At 34.9% G+C, this 13535-nt stretch overlaps 1 protein-coding gene across 1 annotated transcript in view; it reads right to left on the minus strand.

Moving 5' to 3' along the window:
* Positions 1 to 13535, minus strand: part of DNAJC1 (DnaJ heat shock protein family (Hsp40) member C1) — a 98891-nt gene that overhangs the window by 41026 nt on the left and 44330 nt on the right. The window contains exons 4-7 of the mRNA XM_083825185.1: positions 12730 to 12895; positions 11726 to 11823; positions 10592 to 10685; positions 1009 to 1099 (exon numbers count right to left, since the gene is read on the minus strand). Coding sequence (XP_083681311.1) covers positions 1009 to 1099; positions 10592 to 10685; positions 11726 to 11823; positions 12730 to 12895 — 449 coding nt within the window. The remainder of the gene's footprint in view (positions 1 to 1008; positions 1100 to 10591; positions 10686 to 11725; positions 11824 to 12729; positions 12896 to 13535) is intronic.

Below are 13535 nucleotides of genomic sequence, written 5' to 3' on the forward strand. Positions count from 1 at the left end.
TACGTAATGGCAGGTCTCCCTAACAAGCATTAAATGCCCTAGTCTGCTAGATTTGGCCTGGGTCCATGGTGCTCACTGAGGTGCTGAACATTAGCCATTTTCTCAAAATAGATTTAGTTACGGACAAGTTAGGAATTATTGCTCAAGCTTGATCATGTTGCTGATTTTACAAAATTAAGCTATTTTGTAAATATAAATAATGCAGCTGTATTTTAAGTGCCTAAAGGCTTATGCATACTCAAAGCTAGTAAATTATCATAGGGCACTCAATGCACTTGTCAGAATAAAGGAACTTAAAAGCATGCACTTAAGTACAGTAAATAAAGCAAGCACACACACAAACAAAAATCTTTTAAAATTGTCTTCAGAAGAGGGTAGGTTTAATCATTGTCAAAAGGAAATAGGTGAGAGAAGAAAAGGAAGTCACCTATAATTATTCTGAATACTTTATTACATGAAATGCTAATTGCCTTCTCTGGTCTTTTGTAAGAGTATAAAGACTTTTAAGACATTTATTTCAACAATAGCATGAATCCATCTCCGAAGTCTCCAAAAGCATCCATGCTTTTGGAAATTCAAGTTATTTTCAATTTCTATTTGTACAAACTCAATTTCTATAAAATTGCACAAAATATATTATTTTTAAAAGTTATTTACAGAAAAAGTATTACAGGAATGCTCAAAACCCAGAGCTCACTTCTGAATATGTATACTTCAAGATCTATGCTTTTGAAATTCCCCTCTCCTGTAAATCAACACCTCTAGCAAAGTGTGCTTTTCTTGCTACTATATAACTATAACCTGAGTTTTATGCTTCTGCAGAAACAAGCCAGCAGACTACTGCAAAATTAGTCACCAAATTAAAAGCTCATTTAAATTCAACAGCAGTATAGGAATATATAAAGCACGTATTTTAGAAGATTACAAATACAATTTGTTCACATTCATGTCGTGGAGTAGGTATGTTATATTACATCTTTGTTTATTAAGACAGTGATAAAAACTCACTCTGAAGTGTTTCAAGTTCAGCCTTAGCCAGGGCATCTTCTTTCTCCTTCATTTTTGTTTCTTTATATTCTACATATAATTGTCTGGCATCCTTTAAGAAAACGTTGCAATGACATTAGCATCCTTATACAAACAAGTTATTCAATGGCTCTGCTTTAATTTCTCATTTAACCTCACAAAAAGATTAAAAGAAAATTCAAGATACATTTGTTCCTCGAAATACATAAATTTTCAGTATAGACATTATTTGCTTAGAATGTAGAATTTTTGTAGAATAAATGTTCTAATAGTGTAATAGTGTTGACATTATAGGTTATGATGCTTATTGACAACCTGAAAAGCAAAATGGTTAGGAAAACGTTTCTGATCACTATTTACAACTTTTTAAGAGTCTATGCACCCACTTTGCTCACATCAGCAATCTGGAAGTTCAAAGAAATAACAGTTTTTAATTAGAGTACTATGTGCAGGGACAAAGGCAATTGCTAGGCAGTGATCTTCTTACCACAAACTCATTAAGTAACACTAACTGCACGTTATGAAAAACAATGTATTTTTTTTTAAGTAACTTTTACATTGCTATTATAGTGTTAAAAAATAAACACCAAGTTTTCTTTTTTTTTCTCCAAGGATTAGATTCTAATGTGAAATCTATTTAGTATATTTACACATAAAATTGGAAGTCCTGTCAAAAATCTCGTAATAAGATACACATTTCCAAAATCTGATGAATTAGTAATTATAGATTTGTGTTGAAAGCTTTCCAAATGTGAGCAACCAGATTGCTGAATCAAGAGATATGGAGAGTTTTCTTACTCTCACTTACCAGTTTAAGAGATTTATATACTCATTCAAAACCAAAGAATCTATAATAGAAATACTGAAATACACAAATTGTTACTTATTATTTCCAAACATGCAGAACATTTCTTGTATTATACCAAACATAATTACATGATTAGATTAACCTATTTTTTCCTTATTCACAGCCAAAAATAATTTTTCTCTTGTTATTGCATCACGGTCCCACTTTTTACACATAATGTATGATTTAAATGTTAATGTAGAAGGTATTGCAAACTCTTGGTAAATACTTTTAGAATTTGAACTACAGTCCCATAAACCTGAAAAAAAACCTGGTCTCATTAAAAATGAAATAAATGAAACCTTAATAAATTTTGGAAATAAAAACTGAGTTAAGCAGACATGACCCCTGCACCTAATGGTAGAAGCCATACAGAAACGTGGCCTCTTGCAAAGGAGGGTAACATGACCCAACAATTGATCTTTGCATTACATTGCGTTACGTATCTGCCTCTTCAAGGACACATGAGGGAGATGGGACAACGCGGAGGACAGAATTGTGTCCTAGCTCTGAGCAGAACGCCGTAATGTTTCGGAGAAAGCCCACCAATGTAAGTCAGCACACCTGAAGAACACCTCTGAACAATTCCGACAGTAACGTTACCTCTCCTTCCAAAATACTTTTTCTTACTCTGTCTCTCTCTTTACGCTTGGGCACAGTGAACAAGAAATTACATTTCTCTGTCAGGATCACATAGGAGGTCACTGAGTGTAGAAGAAATTTTAAGGAGTTTACTTAACTTTTCACTACTGGCGTACAACAGATGAGGGCATCTCACATGCTTACGGTTTTGTTTTGGGGAATGAGGAAGAGGCGTTGTTTTTTAGTAAAACCAGGGCTAAAACCATTTAAAAGGGTACACCACGCAGGAGGATTACCATTTACAGAAGATATAAAGGCTTCAAAGAAATATATTCAGTTTATACATTAAAACATACAATTACAAAATTAGTATTAGTATTGGTTCTCTCTTCAGTTTATCTGAAATATGAAATCCCTACCACATATGGAAACTTTCCTTGCAGTCTCCAGGTTTGGCCTATTTGCATCATTAAGAAACAGAGGCACAGATGTAATGGTTAACTTCTGCTATAAGTTTGAGACATTTGGGTTGTGTGGCCTACATAAGCCTTAGACGTACTGATACCCTAAAAATGCTTTTGTTTAAGGCTATGATTTCAAAATGGCTACAATTAACCGGCATTTAAATTTAACCCATTTGACACTGAAAGCCAATATTTGATGCTAAATTCCGGTGTAAAATCCATTATTGCTTGTGGGATCTCCAGACAGCAGGCACTAGGGGGTAACTGTCAATCTCTCCAGCACGTCAATCACAGAACAATTGGAAATGTGGCTCAGATGAAAATGAGACACAATAGCTGAACAACAAAGAAAACTAGTCAGAAGCACGTAAATGAAATTTAGTGGCGTTGTTGCTTTATAGATATCAAATGGATTATCGCTGCAAATGAAGTAATATGCAGGTAACAAATGCAGCACTAGTCTTTTATCTTATTAATCACAGGTTATTATTGCTGATATCATAATCACAAAAAACAGGCATACTGAGCATTTTGAAGAGCATGTAAAAATGTATACATATAAAGCAAAGCAAAAAATAAATAAAAATTGAATCAAAGTGGATTTTAAAGATTTGAAAACTGAAACCTTTCCACCAAAGCATAAGAAATAGCTCTACAGGTTGTGAACAGAAATTAAACGACATACCTGAATAAAGATTTTAGCCAGACACAGACAACATGGATATAACACCTGGTAAGTTACAATGAAAGAAACACTGGGAAACAGTTGAAAATAGGAGGTTCTTTAAAGAAAACTTCTGCCTCAACATAAATAAGACCATTTCGTTTTTTCCTCATTAGTTTTCAATTGTATCAGTCTAAAAAATTAACACGAGTTTTCAAGCATATTCAGTTTTAGTAATAAGAGAATTTCAAAATAAATTTATGTTCAGATTTTTTACTTTTCCAACCTGATAAACAATCACTTTGCCTCAATGCAAGTATTTTGGAGCCAAAATAATCCAAGAATTGCCCTAAAAAGAATGAAAAATACAGATACAGCCTCTTCCAACCTACTGCTCCTTCTCCGAGGTTCAGTAATTTTTTCTTTAAGAGCATCTTTTGTTCCCAGCAGTCCAAAATATGCACAACCTCAAAATTTTATACTTGATGTGTACTTCAATAGTTAACAAACATGAGAAAAACAACATTTTTAACCTTCTGGGGGTGGAAATGGACAGAGAAAAGGTACAGGCAAATACAAAGCTTGGAACTGTTCTGACTAACAGTTCCAGCTTACCTAAGCAGAACAGAAATATTTTGTTCTCATTTGCAACGGGTTGAGAAGTTTTCAAAAAAGAACACAAATACATTACTACCAAAGCAGCAATATACATGTAGACAAGTAAGAATAATAATGAAGTGGGCAAAGACATGCTGGTTTATTATACTGTGATTCAAATATCCACTTTCCAATAGGGAACAGAATGAAAAAGGAGTATATTAGAAACTGGGAATTGTGCTACTGGTATTTCTAAATTATATTTCATCTACCAGGTATAGGAAGTTCCTGTGATTACCCTTATATTTAATTAAAAATTTCAAAAAGTGCTGCAGAAGAAAAATAAAATAGATAAATACTTCATTAACATATTTTCAATATTTCAACCACAAATAAGAACAAAGAATATTGTGGAATTCTTGTATTTCAGTCCTTCTCTATACGTGGATTGTCTCCTGTTAACAAACTTGAGACTGCCAGGACAAAACTGCACTCATTACTGAGGTACGTACAAATACAGAAATTCACGATACTGGACTTTTAATTTTTTTTTTCTTTTTTAATGATAGCTACACTTTTTATTTAAACTGTACTAATCCTGGAACTAAAATCTTCAGTTCTGAATAAGGCTCAGTCACTCCAGCCTCTCCTTGACTTCTGGGAGGGTGACAAGGTTTTGTTGGTTTATTTGCTTTGCGAGTTTTTTTTCTTTTTCTTTTTCTTTTTTTTTCTCCAGTTAATCTTGCTGGCTTTAAGGTCTACTTTAGAAAGACTGAAGATTAGAGAAATAAGGCAAACATTGGAAACAACTTGCATTATTGACCATATCTGAATCTTCATTACAGATTTTGTGATAGAACCAGCTTCACATTCTCCTTCTCAGGAGTGAGGGACTAATACAAACAAAATGCACCCCCTCAGAATTTACAGTTAACTGGAAGCTTTCCTACAAGCATATTTAAAACCAGTATAATGAAACCATTTCCTTTGCATTAATCTTAAATCAATCTATCAATTTAAATATTCACATGAAGTTCTTGAACTGTTTTTTGTCTTTGAGTACAGTGTTCTTGTACAATTTGTATGAGAGTGACATCAGTCACAGAAGAGAGCACATTTGTATATGATTGTTGATGATAAAGGAGTAAAATTAAAATGATTGCAACATCCAACCTTCAATTCGCTATTTGTTTGCAATAAAAATGCCAGGCATTACACCACAGGAAAACCACTTTTTTGATGTGCTTATACGTCAGTATTATCAACATGTTATGGCAAGAAATAATGTTAAAAAAAAAAAGTTAAACACCGTGATTTAAATGGTTGTTATTTTTACATGTTTACTCAAAGACAAACCAGTAAATAAATAGGGATTGCATTACTTCCTTCTTTTTAATCAGGAAATTATTTCCTTTGACCTTGGAATAATACTAGGTGTGGCCAGGCTCTTCTACTGGGCAGTTGAAGCGAGGTTCCCAAGCCTCAGACGCACCAAGTGGCCAGCAGCAGGCTGTGCTAATGCAGAATCTGCTGGGTATTCCAGATCCACAGTGGGAAAACAAAGGCAACCAGAAGGAGGAACTGTAGCCAGTGCTGCAAGGCGTCCCTGGGAACCTCATTCATACCCAGCGAAGCCTCACACCGCAAGAGAACGGTTCGATTCATTCAGAGCCAGTATCACCTTGTACTCACGGGCTACTCTTGGAGCTACACTCTTCTAAAATGCTGAGATATGCAGACATACTCTAAGTAATTATTTGAAGGAGCAGAACAAACCTGGCCACCACAGAACAACACGCAATTAAAGGCGTATTTGTTTTGTGTCTTACGTTCACTTGAAACTTTTACTATATAACAAAGTACGTTTTCTCTCCAGAGCATCAGACAGTAACGTACCCTGTTAGAGGTAAATTATTTTCGTTCACTTGCATACATGCAGAATATTTGTTTTACCATCTACTCTCCTCTGACCTTTATCTTATCTTCTAACTGACCTCAGGGTCAAGAGCTTCATCCCTACATTGGTTCTCGAAATAGCTGCGAAATAGGAAGAAGCAGAGCAAATGGGCAATCATTTGTGCCACACATCTTGCATCTACTCAACCTCCACAACTTTTATCAACACTGGTGCTGTACAGTGCATTGGAACACCTCAAAACCCTGTAACCTAAGAATTACTGAGATATTTAACCTTTGTGACTTAAACAAATCCCTCTGAAAACATATTTTTTAAAGCAGACATTAATAAATGCAGTAATTTTTTTGATCTCCTATTGTGATTTTATATAAAGTCATATGTGAAGACAATATCAACCACATAATTGTTGGCTGACCTAATCAAATCTCGCCTAAAAGCTAACTTTGCTAAAAGAGATGCCCTGCTGGCAAAGCCTCTCGAGTTTAATGACACATTGCCAATCCGTTTAAGGCCAGGGCTGAACCATCTCTAAGCAGGTGTTGAAATGTAATCATGGATTAAAAGAAAACCTGAGGAAAAAATGCCAAGAAATTAAACACCTCTGGGTCGCTAGTTTGAATCTATTCCAGGCTACTAAATCAGCTTCAGTAATTACCATCTGGTAGTCTACATAAAACTAAATTACTGGCCTTTTTGTTTTAATTCACTTCATACTACACAAAGGTCTTTATAAACAAAAGTTTCAATCATAATTGAAAGCTTTGTTCATAATCTCACTAGGTTATACCCAGTGCAACTACATCTTGAGCTTGGACTGCCTTCTCCTTGCTGGAGAGCCACCAGGAGTTCTTGCAGCAGCTCACCGATAGGGCATGCAATACACCGACATGATCACAGACAGGAGATGATGGGAAAATTTATTTTCTTAACAAGAATCTACATTTCCGTATGAAACAAACAAAAAATGCTTTCTGCTTCATTAATCTCCAAACAACAGTAGGATCATAATTCAACTAACAAAAACCATTTCCTAGTACTGAAGGTGGTGAAAAAAATAAACACATTCCTAACTCAGCTTTATCACATAAAGCTGGAGGAAAAGCAGTTGTCAGGAATACGAACAAATGCTCTTCTCTTCAGTCTTCCAAATGAAATATTTTGTGAAGAATAATTAAGTACATTTTTAAGAAATACCACTTTTCTTAAACTGTATGTCTGCACAACCCAATTAAAAACTGGTCAGCTATTTTGGGAATGAGTCTTCTGCCACAAAAAAAAGGATGATCACCAACACCACCTATTTATTTTACATGGACTATTTGAACGGAAATTCTTGCACACTATGTTTAGCTGTTTAGCTGACTTTGTGAGAACAGTTTTCAGTTCCAACAAGCATTTTTATGGAGTTTCTTGGTTTTTAAGTAGATAGCCTTCTTCCAGCTCATTCTGATGACCCTAGAAAAAACTTGCATTCTTTGTTCTATCTGTTTCTTGTGTCTTCATTAGAAGAATTAAAATTGGTAATAGTCCATGTAATTTACACTCCACTTAATGTTTCTTTCACATCACAGATATTTGATTTATGATACATTTTATGGATTCTTTTCTCTTCACTTCTTCAAACGAGCTTTAAGACGTTGTTTTCACCCTGACATTTAACTACACTAAATGCAGGGATATAAAAACCTATGTAGTCCCCCTCAAAATACAATTGTCAACAGTTAAAAAAACAATCATTTTTGAGTTTCTCTCATCCTCCTCTCACCCATTTTTCTTCCAATTTCTTGACATAAAATGCAGACTACAATAAAATGGCATAGGCCATCATGAGGGCATGCAAACAAAGCATTTTTCTTCAGTAAAGGCCCACCTTAATTATTTTAAGTGCCTCCTTCTGAAATCTGACATTTTGAAGGACGAGGGGAAGTAGGAGAAAGACACTCAATTGGATAAATGAGAGTCAGGCATGGGCAGAAGCTCAGAAACCTGAATCCTCAGACAGAGCTGTTGTAAGAATAATATTCACACTACTAATGGGGGGGATGCTAGGTAAAAGGAATCAATATGAGAAGTGGCAAAAAGTTTTGAACTGACTTCATCCTCACTTTAAAAAAAAGTTTCCTTTGACGAAGATCTTGTAGGCACAGGCAGAGAGTTTTGTTTCCTTAATTTGAAGAAACAGTTCAGCTATTTCATTGACATTAAGGGATTTGAAGCTCAGTGGCAGAAGCCACACTTAATTATAAGCATTTTAAAACTTTTAATGTTTTCTGTCCCAATCGTGTTTTATTTAAATACGGATGACATTTTTAGAACTTAGTCTATGACTGTATTAGCTGCAGATGAATGACTGTCAACTTTGAAAATAATTTGGTGGCTCTTAATATCTGAAAAAATCATGGAGATTAACTCAATAGACATCTAAAATCTGTAGCAGCTACCTTATGTCAACCCTTGTAACACCTTGTAACTAGCACACACAACACTGAGTTACTCAGCATCTCGAATGTTGGCATCTCATCTTGTAGATAAGCTGCTCTAGTGATTCTAGTTACAGAAAGCCTGAAACGCTCTGAAATCTCAAACCCATGTTAGTGTATCGTTGAAGGGAACAGCATGTTATTCAAAAGAGGATCTCTGTACCAGGGTACAACCACATGAGTACAGCTACTCTATTGCTAGATATTGATAACTGGAATTAAGACAGAACTTGCTGAAACCTTAAATACAACTAAAGAGCCCAGACGTCCCTCTGTCCAACTAGCTAAAACATACAAAGAATGTTTTGCACTGGTCTTTCAAGAAGCAGGTCCATCATGAGGTCACTGCTGCTCTTATGCTCTTCCGAAGAGGTGACACTACCTGTTTTAATTGATAAACTACAGTAATTCAGTTATCTCAAGTCCTGAATACTGTTAACACTGAAGCTTACTTATAATTTATTGCATTTTCACTTAAATAATTGGCAGGTCACCTTAAACAACAACAAAACATACCCCACCATTATGAATTAGAATAATTTACGTATGGGATGATTCACTCTAGAACCCCACCTCTTTGCTTCCTCCTTGCTCCAAAACCTTTCTGCATCAAGTTGCTCTAAATCCTGCTTCCCCTGCCACCATATCCCTGCCTGATGGTCTCCAATTGGACATCTTGTTTTCCCCTACCATTAATTTTATGGATTTAAAATACACAGCAGTAGTTATTGGCTAGGTGTCTATAAAGCTCAAAACATCATTTTGGTTATATTACTCTTTTTTCTGGGCAGTCTAGCAGACATAGGACTGTTTGAACAGAAATCTGAAACACTTCATAATGACTTCTTAATAGTATCTCAAAATGAAGAAACAGAGAATAAGACAACTTAGAAAGATTATAACAAGTCCCATTTTAAATTTCTTGATGAATTTTACTATATCCTGTAAGATTTTTTAAATATTTTTCAATTAAGGCAAAAGGGAAAGTACTGTAATTATAAAGAAAGTTTCAAAAATACAGCAGCAGCAATTGGTGAAATTAGTTCTTTTCCATCTGACTCACCTCAATCAAGGAGGTACATCAAAGCTTACTCTGGACACTTTAACAGTTGATTTAATTATGCATTGTCATTTTCACGTTAAGATCATGCAAAAAGATTAAGAAAGATTGCTTTAATAAAATAACCACACAGTCCTGATGAAACATTTAAAAGATGAAAGGGTATTAACTTTTGCATCTCTTTGTAGGAAAAGTTATAGGCTATAAAAATAGAAGCTGAAACACCAGACTTTTCTTTATTGCATTTATAACTTTTACAAGCCTTTTGGCTAACAGATTACGAATTATGAATTATACGCTTCTTTTAGGCTTGCACACAGAGAGAAAATGAACATTTATGCCGTTTATACTTCAGAATTAATACTCACTACTTCTGTAAACCAAAGTAAAATCCACCTTAAATTCCCTGATCTATATTCATTACTCAGCAGTGACTACAGTACTAAAAACAAATGGATGGGGTCAAGGGAAATGAAAAGAAAAAGTATCTGATATTTGAAGTTATTCTGATAACTGACCTTCTGACAATAGTTATGCTGACTGAATATCAGCTTAATTTTAAAATTTATAGTATTCACATTAGAAAAAAAAAAACAAGAAAAAAAACACAACTCTGACCAACTTTGCCATGTTTAAATATCTAAACTGCAACAATATCTTTGATACTGTACCTTATATAGATACAGTATCCTTCTCCTATCATTCATTCCTGTACTTCTGCTCAGCAGAAACTGCTGAATTCCCCAGCCTGTTAAGATTAATAACCATTTTTAATATATTCACATTTAGATGAACTTATGATACTAAATTGTCCCCAAAGAGTAATTTTATATAAATATATAAATAAATAAAATAACGTGCTTGAGCCAGAAAATTCATATAAATGTGCAACACACATGATTATTCATAACACCACCAAGAAAGATAATGTAACTTAGAAATATTAGTATTACCTGGAACAGCTGAGGTAAAGCTTTCACAGTGAGACAGAACCATATTCCCAGCTTGCATGGAAGTAAATCATGCCACTGTGGTTTGTCCAGTACTCTGCAGCCAAATAAAATTTTAAATTTTTCAATATTGCCACACAATCTCAACGTCAGAACTCTCCCATTATCCTTTAAAATGATTAGTACTTGTCAATTCATATAAAAATGTTTCACTGCATGATACAAAATATGTTTTGAATATTTAATTCAAAACATATAATACATCAGCTAACTTCTAATCATCTCTGTATTTTAATCTCTTAAAAAGGGCTTTTCTTCAAGAAAATAAATTCATAAGGCACATAATCACTTCAGTTAAAAAAAAAAGCTCAAGCCTCAATCAAGTGTTCACAAGTGCTGACAACCAGATATGAAGACTGTAGCATAAACAAACCAATACATAAAAATTAATGTCATTTGCAGTTCACTGAAGCATTACTCACTGATGTCATCAGGAAAGACGACAGGCAGAATGGTCTCTGATCTCCATCCTGCATTGATCCAGTTCATGCCCCTGCTGTGTGAACTATTTAAACCCTTTATTTCTTTCTATGAATCAATAGAAGAAATGGTGGTATCTTTTGGAGTGTCCTGAAAGTCGCCATTTCCCTATGTGTTTCTTAACTAAACAATAGTGTTAGAAGCCTTTACCAACACGCTCATTTTTAAGTTAATCAGACAAAAGCATTAATTCAGACAAGCATTAAGAACACATAAAAACTCCTCACACGGTATGGTAATAAATTATAGCTTAAATAAAGTGAAATTTCTTAATCAAAAGCAAATCTTTAAGGACAGAAAAAGTTGTAACATCTTATAAAAAAACAACTTGTAGTAACAGCAGCCTTCTATAAGCAAGACACCTTTAATTCAGCCTTAATATTTCACTTATTGTTCATCTGCTGAATAAATACCACGCATTTATTTACAAAATCTAAAACTGAAAGCACATCTACACTGGCACTTTATATCAGCAATGACCGTTACAGATATTCTTCTTGTTAAAATATTCCAAAAACGCGAGGAGAAAATTACAGAACTAAACCAGTAGCTCGTGAAATGCTTTAAAATGCAGAAAACAAAAGAGTTTCTTCCCACCTTTCATTTTTGTCAAGAGCAGCAAGTTTGGCTTCATCTGTACCCCTGCCTCCTGCTTTCTTCTTCTTCTCCCTCTTTTTTCTGGTAAGCAGTTCATCCTTGATGTAGAAAGAAATACGGTTACAGGTTATCATTAACATGTAAACCACAAATGTTACTGGGACTCTTCTGTGAAGGGTAAACATTAGAGTAGCATTTATGCAAATGTAGCTAGGGGTCCTACATGATTAAGTAAAATGATCTATCTTAACAATAACTGTTGCCATGGCACCCAGTCTTTAAACACACATGAAGTCCAGTTCTGTCACTCATGTGTATCTCCATAGCAATCAAAGTTTTCTAAGAGGAGAAAGCATTCAACTTGCCTTTCTCATTCATCAACTTCAATAATGCAGTAGAAAATAAAAAAGTAAACAAATGTTAATGCATGAATATTTGTCAAGTTGTGCTTAGTTTTTGTTTGTTTGTTTGTTTTTCCTAGTCTGGTAAGCGCAATAGACTTTTACATGAGAAAAAAAATCCAACAAAAAATGGTTTATGCTGCTTACCAATGCCTATCCTGTTAACGAAAAGCCAAAACAACAACAAAAAAAGCATTTAGCTAAGAACAAAGGCAAAGCAAGTATGACTTCTAAACGAATAAAAGCTGATTATTTTTAAATAACATCAGCAAAACCATAAACATGACTACAGTAGCATGTGATTCTGCATCAATAGATGATAGAAGAGTTTTTATTCCTCTTCTTTCTTCCAGTTAGAAACCACAGAAGCATCTCTCTCTATTTATTACTGATTCTTGATAAAATAAGCAGGTTTTAGATTACTATTTGTGATGCTGAGTATCTCATTCTATATTTATCACCATTTTAAATGGTATCATTCTAAAACACGAAAAATCCAAATCTGAAGCAGGGAAAGTGGTAGAGATCCCTATAATATGCAAACTTTTGCAGGGAATTCAATACTAATAATTGAAGCAAGTTTGATTTATTACCAATACTTACCAGCTGTTTTTCCAGGTAGATTGACCAAACCACAGCATAATGACCCACTGTGAGTATAATGAACAAGAGTAATGCCAGCTCAGCATTGCTCATTTTTCTCACCCGCCTGTAGTAGAATACAGGCTGTCGCCAATCTGGTAGTCCATTGATCAGAATATCATCATACCTACAGTAGCAAATATAACAGGCTTTCATGGAGAGCTAAAAATAAAATAAGCCAAACCATCCAATTATAAAACAAAACAAATGACGGTCCACAGACTGCTTGAATAGAAGGCACACAAAAGATCATTTAGTAATTTCTTTTTTTTTACACAGCAGCGTCTTGTTTTGTCAACTGCTAGGCTGGGACCTGGAAACAAACAAAATCCTGAACTAAACGCTGTGGAAATCTGTCTTGGCTTTGTTCAAAAAAAAAAAAAAAAAAAAAAACAGTAACCCAACTGCTCCTGCAACACCCCCGGCTGAAACAACTGACGAGCAAGGTGGATGTGCTCCACCTGCCTCCTGAGCAGCGGCCGGGCCTTCGTGCAAGAAGCAAACGACAAACCACGAAGTATTAAATGCAAGGTAGCAAGGAACAAACGTCTCCAACGCTATAACCCCTTTTCCCTTTTCCAAATTAAAAGCACGAGTGCTGGGGGGAGGGGGGAAGTATCTGTGCTTTTGTTTTGTTCTCCGGTGGCACTGCAGCCACGAGGTATGAAGGCTGGCAGAGCGAATATCCCTTCTGGAGTCAGATATGAAATTGCGTTAAAGGCCTGATTATGTTGTTAGAAAACAAAGTTCACCACGGCTAGACGATT

Source organism: Anser anser (assembly GCF_964211835.1).
Source record: "Anser anser genome assembly, chromosome: 2".
NCBI classification, from domain to species: domain Eukaryota; kingdom Metazoa; phylum Chordata; class Aves; order Anseriformes; family Anatidae; genus Anser; species Anser anser.